At 43.1% G+C, this 18,255-nt stretch overlaps 2 protein-coding genes across 3 annotated transcripts; both read right to left on the minus strand.

Annotated features, from left to right (window-relative positions):
• Positions 1-369: 369 nt before the first annotated feature.
• Positions 370-4,150, minus strand: LOC139786294 (uncharacterized protein F21D5.5-like). 2 transcript variants are annotated; one of them, XR_011722244.1, is made up of 6 exons: positions 3,769-4,150; positions 3,488-3,646; positions 2,149-2,410; positions 1,994-2,055; positions 1,772-1,905; positions 370-1,691 (listed from the first exon to the last, which is right to left on the minus strand). XR_011722244.1 is itself a non-coding variant. In XM_071725466.1 (6 exons), the coding sequence occupies exons 2-5, from the start codon at positions 3,551-3,553 to the stop codon at positions 1,902-1,904; spliced, it is 414 nt and encodes a 137-aa protein (XP_071581567.1). In that variant the 5' UTR covers positions 3,554-3,646; positions 3,769-4,150; the 3' UTR covers positions 370-1,691; positions 1,772-1,901. The 2 variants fall into 2 exon arrangements, 1 of the variants encoding a protein (XP_071581567.1); XM_071725466.1 differs by having other exon boundaries at positions 2,149-2,430.
• A 9,104-nt stretch (positions 4,151-13,254) lies between these two features.
• LOC139786292 (trafficking protein particle complex subunit 10-like) lies at positions 13,255-17,757 on the minus strand. Its single transcript, XM_071725464.1, has 8 exons — positions 16,993-17,757; positions 16,522-16,731; positions 16,224-16,427; positions 15,938-16,099; positions 14,949-15,851; positions 14,421-14,880; positions 13,924-14,242; positions 13,255-13,745 (listed from the first exon to the last, which is right to left on the minus strand). Exons 5-8 carry the CDS (start codon positions 14,969-14,971, stop codon positions 13,615-13,617), a joined length of 933 nt encoding a protein of 310 aa, XP_071581565.1. The 5' UTR covers positions 14,972-15,851; positions 15,938-16,099; positions 16,224-16,427; positions 16,522-16,731; positions 16,993-17,757; the 3' UTR covers positions 13,255-13,614.
• Positions 17,758-18,255: the final 498 nt, after the last annotated feature.

Raw genomic sequence — 18,255 nt, forward strand, 5'->3', positions numbered from 1 at the left:
GACCTCGAAATTTTAAATAAATAAGGACAACAATAAATAAAAATAATTCAGAGAAGAATGCTACGGGAGTAACAAAATGATTATCAGCGTGGTGTGTATGTGCGAGCGAGTGATATGGGTGTGCGTGACGACGGCGAAAAATGCGGCTTATAATTAAGTATAGGATAAGTTTATTTATTTATTTAAAATTTCGAGGTCTAGCAGCGCCAAGTTTTTTTACAAGAGCTTTTTTTTTAGAGCGATTGAAGAGAAAGACAGAGAGCTTGTAAATGTCGCGAATAACGTCTTGGACGAGTATAGTAGCGTATACGTCAAGTTGGGAGGCGAATAGAAGTTAAGCAATGGAGAAAAAAAAGACAGACCAAGATATGCGAGTTAATTCAGTTATGATATATTTTTATATATTTTACAGAAGACGTATAAAAGATGTAAGAGGACTTGCGGTAAAAATTCATGCAAGTCTTAATAACTTCAAGGATTAAACTGACGAATATACAAAAGCTACTAAATGTACTCAAAGCTACTTAATGATTAATACAATGCTAAATGAAGTGTTGTACAAAATTTGAATAGAGTCAAAGATTGCGGTCAGCTACATATTATATACACGAAAATTATTATATACACGAAAATGAATTACGAATGATTATTACGTAACGATGTCCATTGCGCTATATTTTCGCTTTGTTAAAAAATTATAATAAATTATAATAAATTGAGTTAATCGCAGCGCGCGACAAAGTTATGTACGTGAGCACTGTGAGCGATTTAATGATTGTAACCTTACTTGTATACATTTCCTAGAAAAATATTTCTATATTATGTTTAACAACAATATTAAATATTAACATTTCATAACTGCCAAACGTTTCCAGTTGCGCGCAATTGCACGAGTTACGAATCATTTATAGACTCTTTTTCTCAGTTAACTAGTTTCTACTGCATTGAAATCTTGCATAGAAAAAAATGTATTAGCATATCGCGCAAGAATCATCGATATCTAAGTAAACAATTAATCAAATATATACAGTATGCGTACATCTGGATTAATCCGAAAGCTTAGTCTCCATCTTTTGAAACATAAAATAATTTTATGCCACAACAGTGAAGTGCGGAATATTAAATAAAATGCGCCATTTAACAATAACTTCTAAGGTAACAAGTTTAATCTACGGTGACCTAAATTTAAACGTGAAAAGAAATTAAATTATTTCAATGAGTTCTCGAATCGTCCCCAATCAGAAATAGACATGAGTCACGTAGAAACGAATTTCCTAATTCGTCTGAGTTATTCGATACAATGTTCTAGTTTAAATGTGACACTACTTTGTAAAATGTTAAAAGTTTTATTGTTTTCTCTACTCTACGATCAATATAACAATCTTTATAAATTTCTTTCTAAATAAATATATTCTACACAATCGGAAAACTATTTTACAACATGAGTAAAGAACGAAGTCAAAAAGCGAAATAATCAATTTTGACGCGATTAAAGGGGATCATCAATGGCGATTGTATTAAACTCTAGTCCATACTGACTAAGAATCGCGGATTATGCGTGAAAATTGTAGAGTTTCTTGACAACTCTTATGTACAGATGGATTCAAGTGTTTCTGGCTTCATTCATCTGGTCCCATGCCTACTTGTTCAGCATGTCCGTTCATTACCAGTTCTTCAGTAAGGGAAATTAGCTTTAAAAAATCAATTAATTTCAATTAATTTGCGCATCTGCAAAGAGATTCTCGAAGATTGGATAATAATAACTACTTACCTCATAATTTTGTATCATAAAATAAATATTTGCATAAATATTAGTTTGAATGCGACCTTCAATCTGAGTTTGGGCAGCAACTCCCTTTGAGGAACAATTTTGTACCACATTGTAAGCTTCTGTCGACCATTTACCTGCAAAAGAGTAACATCAAAGTATAATTACATATCCAAAGATAAATAATTTTGAGTGTAGAGATGTATATATCTAAAATCTACTTACACGTAGGAGTTGATAATAATCTCGTTGATTGAAATGTGGCTTGGATCAGTCAACTCGCGAAACTGTAATATAATAATAAATCGATTAGAATTTTCGGAAACATTACTTCATACGATTCTTTCACACGATAACGGTTAATGTTAATTTTCGATTACCTTATTATTACGTTTCGCGTGTTCTATACTTGTCGTCATGACGAAACATCTGACCGAGACATTGCGCTTCTTGGCTATCTCAATATATCTCTTTCTCGAAGCTGGATCAGGATTGGTATTGTCTATAACTATACTTTTTCCTTGATTCAAGTATTGTTGGACTGCAGCAATGCACTTCTGCCAGCTGCCTAAAGTGTCTCTGTTGACGTATCCGTATTCCTTCAGATAATTCTTTGCAAAATGCGATTTTCCGGAGTCTGGACTGCCGACCATAAGCACCACCTGTTAATGGATATCTATAAGCACGAGGAAAGAGCGGGCCTCTGTTCACATTTGACGTTCACGATGATATTCGTGTTATGCACGATGCTTCTCTCGAAACCGAGGAATCACATGCCGGAAAAATTTTACTTAGGTATTTATCATTAAAAGAATACTTTGTATAATTCTCTTTTATGTTATTTCTCATTAGATCATAGTACGAGAGGAACAAACACATTTTTCCAGCGAGTAGATGGGAACCTTTTGATCCAACGAAAAGTTATGACAAGTATACAGTGTCGGATAAAAATAGGAAGAAAGATAAAATCTGATAAACTTAGATTCAACGAATTGTCCAATTTCGTTTAAAGGATTCAGATTCAAAGGACTGTAAATATTATAACCAGATAAATAACTTTGTTTCATCGTACAATTGATTCATTATACAACAGATTGTAATATATTACAATATATATACATATATATATATGTATATATATTATAATATATATATATATATATATATATATATATATATGTATATATATTGTAGCTACATTGTATTTTTAAGGACTGTGATTTTAATTCATTCAGTTATGTGATAATATTTAATTCATTTACTCGATTATGTAGCTCTACTAAATTACAGTCCTTTGAATCTGAATCCTTTAAACGAAATTGGACAATTCGTTGAATCTAAGTTTATCAGATTTTATCTTTCTTCCTATTTTTATCCGACACTGTATACTTGTCAAAACTTTTTGTTGGATCAAAAGGTTCCCATCTACTCACTGGAAAAATGTGTTTGTTCCTCTCGTACCATGATCTAATGAGAAATAACATAAAAGAGAATTATACAAAGTATTCTTTTAATGATAAATACCTAAGTAAAATTTTTCCGGCATGTGATTCCTCGGTTTCGACAGAAGCATCGTGCATAACACGAATATCATCGTGAACGTCAAATGTGAACAGAGGTTCGCTTTTTCCTCGTGCCTAATTGCAATATTACATACATTAAAATAACATGCCAACATTGTGATATTGCTTCATAAGTTTTATCATTTAGTATCTTTACCTTAGTTACAATAAAATCGTAAAACGTATAATGGTGCGGTAATATAAGAAAGATCCTTCTTGACATACATTAACTGATCTGCCATTACTGTTTTAAGCTCGCTGAATTCACGCTTCAGAACTTCTAAACATCTCTGAAGAAGCTGATAGATAGAATTACCTGTATGTGAAAATTTAATTTATGCAGTAGAACATTATTATATATCACGCCAATGTTACTCCAAAAGTGACACTGGAGTATTTTAATAACTTAAAAATTCTCTAAATTACTGAGACATTCACCTTTCTTCATTATAACACTCCGACGATAGCCAGATCCATCCCAATAACTGAATGTGATCTCAATTTCTTCTTCCTTCAACGCGTTCTGCTTTCTAGCCCATTCTTGCCTCAATTCTTCCTTAAGTTTATTTTCCTCCTCCTCCCTTTCCCTATCTGGCAAGAAACTTGTATCTACATCTGGATTTTTCTTAATCTTCTTAATCGCGAGGCCATCAGATTGCTCATTTTCTGACTGCGGGGATTTTTCGGCATTGTCTTTGTCCAGATTAAAAGACAAAGTTTGAATCTGTCTCTTCTGTTTGTCCTTTTCTTTTCCTGCTCTTTTTCACGTTCCTTGTATCAAAGCATGATATGTATGACTAGATGACATTCAGAGCACTGGGGGAAAATCACATAACATTCAGAGCACTGGGCAGAAATCACACATATATTTTGTCACGACTTTTTCACTCCCGGAGCGGTCCGGGACGTGCGCCGGATCAAAAGGGGAAAGGAGAGCGGGATGATAGGCCTCTCCGGTGATTCTCTCGCACCTCCGACACTTCACGAAACGATTTTCTTGTTGGGCGCCAGACGCGTGAATTCGCGTCCGCGAAATCGCGAGAAATCAAAAACGAGACGCAAAACGAATAAGTCGGTGTGCGAGGGAATGGCTAGCTCGACCTAATAGCAGGGCGGGGTTGATGAAGGGCAGCGCAGTATTCGGCGGGGTGACGCCTAATAAAGAATGTCGTAACTCAAGCCATTAACAAATAAAGAATAACATTTATTCTGTAATGATCCCCGGATGAACAGTAAATGCCAATGTGGCTTTCAAAACAAAAGCAAATAGCAGGTGGTAGATAACGCGGGCGTCAAATTTCGAATACAAAATATGATCACGCGGACGCCAGAAATAAACGGAAAATTACGTTAACTCAGTAAACGCGCGGAAGGCGCAGCAAGGGAACGTGTGAGGAAAACTAAACTTACAAAATCATCGAGATCATATAATTTCACAGCTAATAATAGTAGAAAAGTTCGCGGACAAATAACATAGAATATCGGTACAAATTACGACTGACTACGACATAACGGAAATAAACGCGAAATAATAGCGCGAAATACCGCGAAATTATAATGCGCCACGCTTGGAGCGCGTGAACGCAAGTTTCCAAACCCGTGCCGGGATTCTGTCGCCATAAGAATCTTACTCTAACGCAAGTAATAATCTTAAACTAACGCACAGAATAATCTTAAACTAACGCAACGAACGCGACGCGAGTAACGTCCCAACGTAAGAAGGAACGAACGCAACATGTGATATCGCCAGGGATATCCTCACGCGAAGAATAAGGCGCCGGGGCGCTCGACGGAACACGAAATACTAAATTAACGCGAGACAATATACGGAATTACCGCGACCAATATTATAACTAACGCGAAATGACCGATTTAGCCTAACGCAAGAAACCGAGAATACGCAAGTGATTCTGATCGAACGCAACACCCGCGATCGTCAGCAATCGTCCAACGCGAAAAATGATGCGCCGAGATACTCGGCATAACGCGAAATACTCGAATTAACGCGAGAAAGATACGGAATTACCGCGAGGAGTAACGAGACGCAACATTAGGTCGACGCGAATGGTATCTTAAGGCGAACCACATCCTACCGCGAATAATATCTCAACGCAGCCGATATCGCGAGGATAGTCTAAATGTCCGAACGCGAATCGTGAGTAACGCGATTACACCAACGCGAATATCCCTCTGACGCCATTAATTACGCGTACAGAATCTAAGGTTCGACCGGGCGAAATACTACGCCTAACGAGACACGCGGTCGTGAACGTGAAGAGCGCGAGAAATTGCGTATTCGCTACCGCACGTCGTCATCGACGCGTTACCGCGATCTCCAGAGGTTCGTATTTTTCGATCGCGATCCCACGGCCACGAGACCATTCCGGTGCCCCTCGCTCTCGCTATCGATCGCTAAATACGCCCTGTCGGCGAATACGCTAGTTATCGCGAATTTTCCCGAGCGAGAGCGCGACCCGGGGAGCGGTGTCGTGGCTCTACATCAAACGTTACCGAGGCAACCTTACCGTAGGCAGATTCTCTTCCGAGGGTCCTCGCCGTCGTCCCAAGGGTCGAAAGAGATAGCGGCCGGACGTCGTACTCGGCTCCGGAATGCGACTTAACGTGGAGGTAATACCGCGACTTGACTTTCGACGTGCGTCGATCACCGAGGACGATTTACGAATGCTCCCGAAATTTCGCTCGATGGCGGAATCGATAGCGCACCCCACCTCGGGCGTACGCGGCCTCGCGACGTTGGAGCGCGGACCAATGAGGGGTGAGCTCGCAGGCTCGCGGCGGATTCGTGCGTAGGGCCGTGAATTACGGCTTTCCGCAGGGCGCTAAACGGCCCTTCGCTCGCGCGGCAAATTTTCCGGGATTCTTCCCGGCGGCGGACGGGACGTGTCTGCCTCCGTGTTCCTTCCCGCACCGGTTCGGGAATGGTGGCCATCCATCCCGGAATCCGGTCAGCAGTGTGAGGAGGACAGATGGGCTGATTTTTGCCCCGGCGTCCCGGGGCCCTGCCATTATGGGTTCGCCCGCCGCTGTTTCACGCGCCGCGCGCGTGTTCCTGCGCTCCGTCGCTTTCGGCGGCCCGCGGGTCGCTTCGATCCGCTTTCCGTCGTCCGAGCTCTCGCCGTTATCCTTCTCGTCGACTCCGCGTCCGCTTCCTCTGTATCCTCTCAGGAACTCCAGTCTCAGCTCGGTGAGGCGCCACGCAATAATACAAAATAAAAGGGATCAGTATATCGTAACGCAATGACTAATATGCCCCTGGAGATCTCGCATCGATTCGTTGAACCGTCCTCGGGCGTGAAAAGGTCGCGAAACCCGCGCCTTGTGACGGCGGCGGGGCGCTGCAACGATGCAGCGAAACTGCAACGTCACAACACCCCACCCCAAGAGGGAGCATACCGGGCTCGGTTGCCTCCACTTTAGCCACTCGCCTCCCCGGGGTTACCGTGAGAGCGCTCGTGCGATCGAGATCTCCAGCGAAGGGCTCCAGACCAACACAAGATGTGACGATACAAAACACAAAAAAAATCACACAAAAATAATAGTCCTTATTCTAGTCCCCTTCCCACGCGTCGCAAGAACCTCGGAATCGTAGTTCGGAACGCAAGTTTCGACCGTTTCCCTTCGTGTACCGACACGACGCAAGTCGGACTTTTACGTTGGCCTACGATGATTAGTTGCCTCGCGCTTGGTGCCGACCGCCTAAACCCATGTTAAATGTCGACCGCCCTTCTATTTCCTAGGACGCGTCGACGATTCAACCACGCTAAGTGTCGACCGACCTTCTATTTCCTAGGACGCGTCGACGACAGTTTCGCCAGCGTCGACCGCCCTTCTATTTCCTAGGACGCGTCGACGCCAACGGGGCTGCACCCCTTAGTAGCCCGGTACGCCGGCTTGTACCGTGGCTAAGTTCGCTACGCCGTTTTCGGCGAGCACACCAACACCAACGCGAAATGACGCGCCGACCCCAGAACGGGAGCGCAACTTTATTTCCATCGTGGCTCTACTGCGTATTATCAGGCTTACGCGGCAACGCTTACTCTCGGATACGACGATTACTCTAACGGCGATGTTTTTCGCAATTCGGAAACTAACGACGGGACGGAGGTCTCGGGGGTGGGTTCAAGGATTTCACTCTATTTAAAAAAACTTAACCGTGATAAGGTTTTAAATCCTTAACGTGGATTTTTCCTACCGAGTTGCCTAACGAATCGGCGAGTTCATACACGACTGGCGACAGAATCCTGTAAACGGTAAAAGGGCCATGGAAGTCGGTAGCGAGTTTTACCGTGTATGCTAACGGGAACCTTTACCTCCCCCCTCACGCTCGCGGTTCGACTAGTCGCGGTCATCACACGTCTCCCGCCGGTCGAAGTGAATTCGCGGGGAACACGCCGAGCGCGGCCACGGTGTCGCGTTGTTTCCCCCCCGGATTGCGATTAGCGCACTTGGGCGTTCGGTATGCTAAATCCGGGAAGAAAGAGTATTCGGGCGGGGGAGGAGCGCAATAGTCTTGCGCGGCACGGCAACTCGCCTCTGCACGCGCGGCCCATAGTTCGAGCGCGTCCATATCTTGAACCGAGTCTCGATGTATCTGCGTCTGTAAATGGGGAAGCATATGTCGGTGTGCGTAACCGACCTTTTCCTCCTCGCGCCACGGCGGCGATAATCGATCGTAAAGCGTATTTAAGCACGTCAGGTAGTCCGTTACGGACTCCTGTTCCCCCTGCGTACGCCGCATTATCTCGTCGCGAAGGGCAAACTGAAAATCCGGGTTGCCGAAACGGGTACGCCACGCGGTTTTAAACGCGGTCCAGGTCGTCAGGCGCTCCCGCTTTCCGCGAAACCAGTAAAGCGCAATACCCGATAGGAAGAACGGGAGGCATCGCAGAATATCCTCGTCCTCCACGGGGATCAATTCGCGGCCCTCCTCGACACGCAACAGAAACGTCTCGGCATCCTCGCCACGCGCGCCCGAAAACTTTAAGTCCCATTTCCGCATGATATTATAGATGGTCGTCGCGGAATTGCCGTTCGTATCCCAAGAGGCCCTATGCGCGTTATCTCCGGGGACGCTTGAAGGGCTGTGCCCCGAGCGTGTACCTATTCCCGCGGACGGGCTATCCGGGCGGATGTCGCCTACCGGAATATCGAGGTACGCGGCGTCGGCCGGGTGGTTCGACTCAGCGTCCGCCATGCGACGCGAGTCAGCGTCGGCTACGCGGTTCGAATCGAATGCCCTTTCGGAGCCTCCACTGCGGCGCGCGGCCGTCAACAAACGTAATAACCGGAGCGCTAGCTCGGTGTCAGATCCGTCGATAGACAACCCGCGGCGATTCAGTTCGGCAGTTCGCTGTTCACGAGTAGCGTGGAGAATCCACTCGTCGCTCAGCTCAATTGGATCCATTTCGAAAAATCGCAAAATCTTCTTAAACGCTAAATCTACCGCTCGCAAGAAACCGACGGAATCCTACTGTGCTCCAAAAAAAAGAGAAACTATCGCTAACTGTCCGACCGAATCATTCACTAAATGCGCGAAAATTTATTCATCAAGATGTTCCTTTCTTAAATCGAATAGCATAACACGCGAACAATACACGCGAAAGGAATGTGAAGGTAACTCGAGAGTAATAGTTTTTCCGAAGCGGCCTTCCGCCGACGTAAACAGAATTCCGATGGTATCGCGATCGCGCTTTCTCCAAATTCCAACGCGCTATTTGGCCGCAATGAATATCACGAATCTAACGCTAACCCACCCAAACACATTTACTCCATTAATGTTTCCGATAATATTTCATGTAAAGCTGAAAATAAATGGTTAAACGAATTATACCAGAACACAAGATGGCACAACACAAATAATATCGCATCAAAAACATAGCATATATAACATAAGGATAGGGTCAATTCTTTATTTCGACAAACACAATTTTAATTTAATAAGAAATCCGCGAAAACCTTGTCACCCGCACGAAATCGCTAATGCCCTGTACGTAATGGTCTTTCGACGATCTTCGGCTGCCCCACGTTGGGCGCCAAATTTTGTCACGACTTTTTCAATCCCGGAGCGGTCCGGGACGTGTGCCGGATCAAAAGGGGAAAGGAGAGCGGGATGATAGGCCTCTCCGGTGATTCTCTCGCACCTCCGACACTTCACGAAACGATTTTCTTGTTGGGCGCCAGACGCGTGAATTCGCGTCCGCGAAATCGCGAGAAACCAAAAACGAGACGCAAAACGAATAAGTCGGTGTGCGAGGGAATGGCTAGCTCGACCTAATAGCAGGGCGGGGTTGATGAAGGGCAGCGCAGTATTCGGCGGGGTGACGCCTAATAAAGAATGTCGTAACTCAAGCCATTAACAAATAAAGAATAACATTTATTCTGTAATGATCCCCGGATGAACAGTAAATGCCAATGTGGCTTTCAAAACAAAAGCAAATAGCAGGTGGTAGATAACGCGGGCGTCAAATTTCGAATACAAAATATGATCACGCGGACGCCAGAAATAAACGGAAAATTACGTTAACTCAGTAAACGCGCGGAAGGCGCAGCAAGGGAACGTGTGAGGAAAACTAAACTTACAAAATCATCGAGATCATATAATTTCACAGCTAATAATAGTAGAAAAGTTCGCGGACAAATAACATAGAATATCGGTACAAATTACGACTGACTACGACATAACGGAAATAAACGCGAAATAATAGCGCGAAATACCGCGAAATTATAATGCGCCACGCTTGGAGCGCGTGAACGCAAGTTTCCAAACCCGTGCCGGGATTCTGTCGCCATAAGAATCTTACTCTAACGCAAGTAATAATCTTAAACTAACGCACAGAATAATCTTAAACTAACGCAACGAACGCGACGCGAGTAACGTCCCAACGTAAGAAGGAACGAACGCAACATGTGATATCGCCAGGGATATCCTCACGCGAAGAATAAGGCGCCGGGGCGCTCGACGGAACACGAAATACTAAATTAACGCGAGACAATATACGGAATTACCGCGACCAATATTATAACTAACGCGAAATGACCGATTTAGCCTAACGCAAGAAACCGAGAATACGCAAGTGATTCTGATCGAACGCAACACCCGCGATCGTCAGCAATCGTCCAACGCGAAAAATGATGCGCCGAGATACTCGGCATAACGCGAAATACTCGAATTAACGCGAGAAAGATACGGAATTACCGCGAGGAGTAACGAGACGCAACATTAGGTCGACGCGAATGGTATCTTAAGGCGAACCACATCCTACCGCGAATAATATCTCAACGCAGCCGATATCGCGAGGATAGTCTAAATGTCCGAACGCGAATCGTGAGTAACGCGATTACACCAACGCGAATATCCCTCTGACGCCATTAATTCGCGTACAGAATCTAAGGTTCGACCGGGCGAAATACTACGCCTAACGAGACACGCGGTCGTGAACGTGAAGAGCGCGAGAAATTGCGTATTCGCTACCGCACGTCGTCATCGACGCGTTACCGCGATCTCCAGAGGTTCGTATTTTTCGATCGCGATCCCACGGCCACGAGACCATTCCGGTGCCCCTCGCTCTCGCTATCGATCGCTAAATACGCCCTGTCGGCGAATACGCTAGTTATCGCGAATTTTCCCGAGCGAGAGCGCGACCCGGGGAGCGGTGTCGTGGCTCTACATCAAACGTTACCGAGGCAACCTTACCGTAGGCAGATTCTCTTCCGAGGGTCCTCGCCGTCGTCCCAAGGGTCGAAAGAGATAGCGGCCGGACGTCGTACTCGGCTCCGGAATGCGACTTAACGTGGAGGTAATACCGCGACTTGACTTTCGACGTGCGTCGATCACCGAGGACGATTTACGAATGCTCCCGAAATTTCGCTCGATGGCGGAATCGATAGCGCACCCCACCTCGGGCGTACGCGGCCTCGCGACGTTGGAGCGCGGACCAATGAGGGGTGAGCTCGCAGGCTCGCGGCGGATTCGTGCGTAGGGCCGTGAATTACGGCTTTCCGCAGGGCGCTAAACGGCCCTTCGCTCGCGCGGCAAATTTTCCGGGATTCTTCCCGGCGGCGGACGGGACGTGTCTGCCTCCGTGTTCCTTCCCGCACCGGTTCGGGAATGGTGGCCATCCATCCCGGAATCCGGTCAGCAGTGTGAGGAGGACAGATGGGCTGATTTTTGCCCCGGCGTCCCGGGGCCCTGCCATTATGGGTTCGCCCGCCGCTGTTTCACGCGCCGCGCGCGTGTTCCTGCGCTCCGTCGCTTTCGGCGGCCCGCGGGTCGCTTCGATCCGCTTTCCGTCGTCCGAGCTCTCGCCGTTATCCTTCTCGTCGACTCCGCGTCCGCTTCCTCTGTATCCTCTCAGGAACTCCAGTCTCAGCTCGGTGAGGCGCCACGCAATAATACAAAATAAAAGGGATCAGTATATCGTAACGCAATGACTAATATGCCCCTGGAGATCTCGCATCGATTCGTTGAACCGTCCTCGGGCGTGAAAAGGTCGCGAAACCCGCGCCTTGTGACGGCGGCGGGGCGCTGCAACGATGCAGCGAAACTGCAACGTCACAATATATATATATATTCACGGCAAACCGCATATATATAACATCGTGTTATTTTTATTATTACATTTAGGAAAATTATTTCATATTAACTCAATAGACGTTAAACTTGCATACATAAGGAGCTTTCCAGCAAGTGACACAAGCCGACACAAACGTCGTTCTATCTTTCTTTTTTGGCAATGAGTAACAAAGACAAAACGATACCTGTGTCGACTTGTGTCGCTTGCTGGAAAGCTCCCATAAGTGAATCTCGCGTTTTATGTAAAATTTTGTAAGAAATCGGTAATCTAACCTATACTACGTTTACGCGAACGTTACTTAATTCTGTATTAACTTACGAAGAACGATACGATAATTCCTCCGCATAAACGGGAGATTTTATAGTAACTACGATGAGATATCGTTCGTATAAGTTACTACAGAAGTAAATACTCACGTAAACGTAAACTATTATAATTCCTGTCACATGCACTTAGTCGCGTAAAAGAGTCACGGTGCGGTTTCGCTTCGCGTCGTATAATAATAGGATAATTACATGTAAATAAAACAATTACCTTGAATCAGAAAAAATATTAACGTCGCGTCGCGTAAAGAGTCACGATCGGTCTCACTCCGCGCGTATTTGACGTGGGACACTACCGTGTTATAGGTTATTGAATTAATCGTCGCGTCGCGTAATAATAAAGAGTCACACGGTCGGTCTCGCTCCGACACTACCGTATCTCTCGATAGGTTAAGTGAACTGACTGTGACGTGACAGCACGCTGAACGCACTAACTATCTGCACTGCGCGCAGTACATCTGCACTGCGCGCAGTACAAACACGTATATGAACGCACTATATCTGCACTGCGCGAAAGCGCCGCCAGTGGCGAAAAAGTGAAAGGGACATTTTCTCTGATCACGTGATCAAGATATCGCGGCGTTAGGAGGAGGAGTATCTTAAATAAAATTTTTCACATTTGGACTTTGCGTCGCAATATCTCCGCTCGTAGGGCACGTAGCGGAATATTATAAGAGAAACCCCCCCCTATTTCGACCCCAAGCTGTCGATCAAGCCTACTTAGAACTTGATCCGTTCACTCGTTTATCGAGATCTCAACATCTCGAGTACTCGCAACCCGTCGCGTCGCGTAAAAGAGTCACGGTCGGTCTCGCTCCGCGTGTACTTGGCGCGAGACACTACCGTGTCTCTTGATACAATATACATATTATTTTACAGTTCGAAGACCAAGAGGCAGAGCCGCGGGGATACGGCGGCAAGAAGAAAGATTTATGGCCTTTCTGTACAGACTTTCATCACCATACTATCATTGGGGCATTAGACGAGGCAGAGGCAGAGGCAGACAGTATAGATAGATCCATTATATTATATATATACTTCCATTATATTATGTACTCTTATATCACGTAAACAATGTAATTTATGTATCATCGAACATTTATATTTTGTCAGATAGAAATAAAAGTAAATATTAAACTATTATATCCAATGCCGATTTGCTTATTTCAAAATATTAATTTATATGATATAACATAATCCTTATCTATTATATGAATTTAAAATGCGATATTTACATAATTGTTCATTTTGATACAAAAAAACAACTTGCGATTATTTCCTAAAGTTCTTCCTAATTAAAGATGTTTATGACCTGTTACACGAAATCAAAGAACATGTACATGTCTTCAACAACAATTTATACATCTTTAATTCGATTCTGATGGAGCTGCTGGCAGAACATGCACCTGTTGTGCTTTACTGGCATTATACACTTGTCCCGGACTAAATGGCTCTAATCGAGGACCAGATCCTAAATCATTTTTATTACGGACGATATCTTAAAATGGAAACAAATAAAACAGTTACAGAAATTTATACAACTCAGAGGCAAACGTAATATCTTTTTCTTTCAAAAATTATAGCAAATATCTACAATAAAAATTTCATGAATTTGTTCATAAATCAAATAAAACGTACACATATGTAGACATATAATGTAAAATACTTAAACTTACCATTTTTCGATTCTGTTGCGGGTATGTATCGAGATAATCTAACAACAGGGAGAGGCAAATAACCACTTGTCAGAGGCATCACATCTAATGTGACGCTTTGTTTCTCTACTATTTCTAACGATACAATGCCTGCTGTCCGACCACACACCGCCCACATAGTTTGGTCCGCCAGAACCTCATACATTAACTGTGGAGGAGGATTTGGACTAAGACTAGGCATGCGCATCACTGTAAGACACAAGTGGCACATACTACCAGCACGACAAAACTCTCCTCCACCACCACTTGCTTCAACTTTCGAGGATACTGTGAATAAAGTCTGGAAAGCATCGTAATGTAATGCAATTTTTACAAGTGTACATAGTGATCCTACATTATTACATCATCATTAATCCACAACTTCTCATTTAAAGTAAATAAAATATTTAGATAGATATATAACATATAATTTTATACATATATATATATATCAATTAATAATGAATAGTTGTTCTTACCACATAATCTGTAATATCAAAGTTGCATCTGTAAACACTACATGCTTTCTCAATTCTCTCAAGATTATGTATATGTAGTGGATCATCGTCAACATGTGTATTATTTAATTCTTCAGTATCATTGACTGATATATATTTTACACGAAAGTCAGTCTTTATTGGTATCGTGGATTTCTCATCTTTTGATGAGATCTCAAATTCCCACATAAAAGAAACGTTCATTCCATTGCCTATCACTAATTTTTGACCCGCGACAGAATTTAAACTTTTAAAGTTAACGTCTATTGACGAAATTGTCATTAATTCAGGTTCAGTTAATTGTAGAAGTTGACTTGTCAAGCCAGTCACGACAATTTGAATGAATTTTCTTTGTTTTGCTGTATGAAGTTTCATACTTGACATCAATGGTGGACCAAAATGCAACGATATGCTTTCTTCCAAACCCCATGGACATTGTATACTAAAAAAAAAGTTAAGTTATAATATTCATTGTGCGAGAAATAGAATAAAATTACAAGTGTTAAATACTTTATGTTCCATAGATGAAGCATCCTTCTTTGGTGGTAATTCAGCTAAGATCTTTAACTGCACTCTTATAGTTTGAAATGGTTCGCACGTTGGCAATGGTGTCTCTAACTCCTTCACCATTACTTTTTCAACACTTTGTGATTGCACTGTCAATCCGCGTGATGTGCGTAATTTTAATTTCATTTCTTCGGTTATCTTTGTACTTCCGCTCGAAATAACTAATTCAATATCTTGAATAAGACCTGCCAGTAAATCTCTGCCACAATTTACGGATATCGTTGGCTGCGTCTTTGCTACTTCGTAACATAATCGTGGATTCAGTACGGGCGATAAAAACTCTAATTTTTCTTCTATCACCAGTGATAATTGGCTAACTTTGTATAAACCCGGTTGATTTACTCGCCTTGTTAAGACAAATGTATTTATACCGGGTTTTATAACGAATTCATCACAGGAGAGCGCTTTGCTAAAATCACCCTTTGTATTGATTGAAGGTTTTCTATGCTTTGCACTGTCTGAACGTCTCACGAGCGGTTTCATATTTTTATTAATAACACTAGCAGCACCAAGACTCCTATCTTCCTTGTAATCCAAATCAGTATCAGCTCCCTGCCGTCAATATATAATCCGGCCAATCAAATCATGTGATTCCGTAGAGTCTAGACACAGACATTTCTCTTCCGCATCCGTACAGATGAGCCACTAAGATAGATCACAAAAAGTACGGAGTGGGCATTAGAGGTGGGATTACTCTCTCGGAATCAGGCACTGCCTGGAACAGCACTGGTGATCTCTGATCCACTGTCGTGAACTGCATGATACTAGCTATGTTACCACATCGATAACAATAATTTGGGACCGACCACACTGTGACGAGTTTGTCATTAAACATGTACCTATAACCTGCATGATAAAAATATGCGTCATCAATACATACTTCCGAGATATTTAAAAAAATCTGCGACAGAAATATTTGAGCAAAGACATACCTTCCTGAACTAATTGGTGCGCCCTACAGATGAGTTTAAGATCATTCACTTCCATGAACATGTAAGTCACTTTACTGCCAAACAGCCAGCCTGCACCACGCGGACTTACTGTCCATGTTTCTACATCTTCTGGATCGGACCAGACCAAATCACAGAAAGCACCTGTAATATGGCAATTAAGCAACGATATTTTATTATTATTGTACAATAACAGTAAATATCCAGTCATGTAACTTTTATTATTATGTAACTTTTGCAATAACATATCACTTTATACAATTAATACCTTTGTGTGGAATCTCTTGATTTCTTTCAATCGTTCTAATTTGATCTAGTGTTCTAATAGCTGGAGACAATCCACCGTGTACACAAAGAACCTGTTCATCAATTAACTAAAACAGAATTTTATTCGAGCGTAATCAAAAGTGGAGTTATACCCTACAACAGTACTTCCACGCATTAGCATTGCCGTACTTGTTTTGGCATTCATCTAGAACAGAAAATGAAGAGACCAATGAAATCAAAGCTTTATTATACACAAATGTAAAAAAAGCCCAGAAAAGAAAGTATCGTTGCGCACTTACCGTAAAATCCAAATAAACGTGCGTGATTTGTCTAGTTTCGTGATTACCGCGTAGTAACGTTATCCTGTCGGACCATTTAGCTTTAAGTGTGAGCAGACGAGTAAACGTTTCTAAGCTATAGTAGCCCCGATCGACAAAATCTCCCAGGAATATGTAATTTGTATCTGGCACGGGGCCACCGTTACGAAACAGTTCCTCTAAATCATAGAACTGTAACAGCACAAAAACATGAACAATCTGATGTATATTAATATCACGATTGTGTACAAATAACTATACAGCTACAGAATATTAAAATCGAAAAGTTGTGAGGTAATAGATAATGGAAGACTAATATTGTTGCGACGCTAATTCGGAAGATTAAAAAAAACTTTACGTCGATCCCGTAGCGGTGAGCAAGGATGCTCCGACTTTGAGGTTAGTACAACATTCATCGCACGATACTGTTATAATTGCAAATCGGAAACGTACCTCGAGTCCAGCTCTTCTGCGATCAACGAAGTCGGGATCGAACTTGTCAGTCGTCACTTTCTGCCAAGCGTAGAGAACCTTTTCCGGCAGCGGTGGTAACACGATGTAGGGATACGAAATCTCCAGATAAGCACGAAGCAATTCAAATTCAGTATATCGCCGGCACGATTACGGTGTTACTACCGTTTCACGTACGCGCGTTGTCGCACCTTACCTCGCGACAGCGTGCGGCTCGTGCAAACGCTAACGCACGGCCGCAATCGCGCGGCAGAAACGCCTCGTGTGAACAGGCTACCTCTCGCTCCGCGCGTATTACCGTATCTCTCGAGATAGGTTAACTGATGTGTGACAGCGCGCTAAACGCACTATCTGCACTCGCGCAGTACACATACACACACGTATACATATGTGCATATCGAAACTGGCGATACTAGCACCGCCCTGGTGTCGAAAAAGTGAAAAGGACGCGACTCCAGCCAATGAAATGATGGCATGGCATGAGAGACGGTCGACGTAGAAGTAGAAGTAGTATCTTAAAAATAAATTTTCACATTTGGACTTTGCGTCGCAATATTTCCGCTCGTAGGGCACGTAGCGGAATATTATAAGAGAAACCCCCCCCAAATCGACCCAAGCTATCGATCAAGCCTACTTAAAACTTGATCCGTTCACTCGTTATATGAGATCTCAACATCTCGAGTACTCGCAACTCGTCGCGTCGCGTAAAAGAGTCACGGTCGGTCTCGCTCCGCGTGTACTTGGCGCGAGACACTACCGTGTCTCTTGATTAAACAAAACAAAAATATTCTATTTTATATTCTTTGGCATAACAATTTTGTGAGAAACATTGCACAAAGAGAAAAAAAGTTCATTCAGGAACATTTAAAAAGTATTTATGTAAGCATAAATTATATCAAACAAAACAAAAATATTCTACTTTATATTCTTTAGCATAACACTTTTGTGAGGAACATTGCACAAAGAGAAGAAAAGAGTTTATTCAAGAACATTTGAAGAGTATTTATGTAATACTGCCATTATTTCGCTCAGACATTTAACCTTCATATTTGAAGGAACTTTCTTAAAAATGCATTTAATTAAAACCATGGCAGAATCCTCTTCAATGGATGGAGTACGCTCAGGCTGTGTATAATTAACACTGGTGGTATCACAGACAGAATTTATTTTTGCTGCAGTGCTTTTAATTACGCCGTGCACTTGTTCTATCGCAGCCTTCTTTTTAGTGTAAAAGTTATCAGGTGG

This window comes from Temnothorax nylanderi, unplaced genomic scaffold, assembly GCF_030848795.1.
Source record: "Temnothorax nylanderi isolate EJ_2023f unplaced genomic scaffold, tnyl_v1.0 TNYL_tig1003_pilon, whole genome shotgun sequence".
NCBI classification, from domain to species: Eukaryota; Metazoa; Arthropoda; class Insecta; order Hymenoptera; family Formicidae; genus Temnothorax; species Temnothorax nylanderi.

Coding starts and splice junctions, on each gene's coding strand:
- LOC139786294 (XM_071725466.1), bottom strand. CDS start 3,553: ATGTCAAGAAGGATCTTTCTTATATTACCGCACCATTATACGTTTTAC. Junction 2,431..3,487: donor ACGATTTTATTGTAACTAAG/GTAAAGATACTA, acceptor ATCCATTAACAG/GTGGTGCTTATGGTCGGCAG. Junction 2,056..2,148: donor ACGCGAAACGTAATAATAAG/GTAATCGAAAAT, acceptor ATTATATTACAG/TTTCGCGAGTTGACTGATCC.
- LOC139786292 (XM_071725464.1), bottom strand. CDS start 14,971: ATGCTTCATCTATGGAACATAAA. Junction 14,881..14,948: donor CTTCATCTATGGAACATAAA/GTATTTAACACT, acceptor CTTTTTTTTTAG/TATACAATGTCCATGGGGTT. Junction 13,746..13,923: donor CGCAACAGAATCGAAAAATG/GTAAGTTTAAGT, acceptor TTCCATTTTAAG/ATATCGTCCGTAATAAAAAT.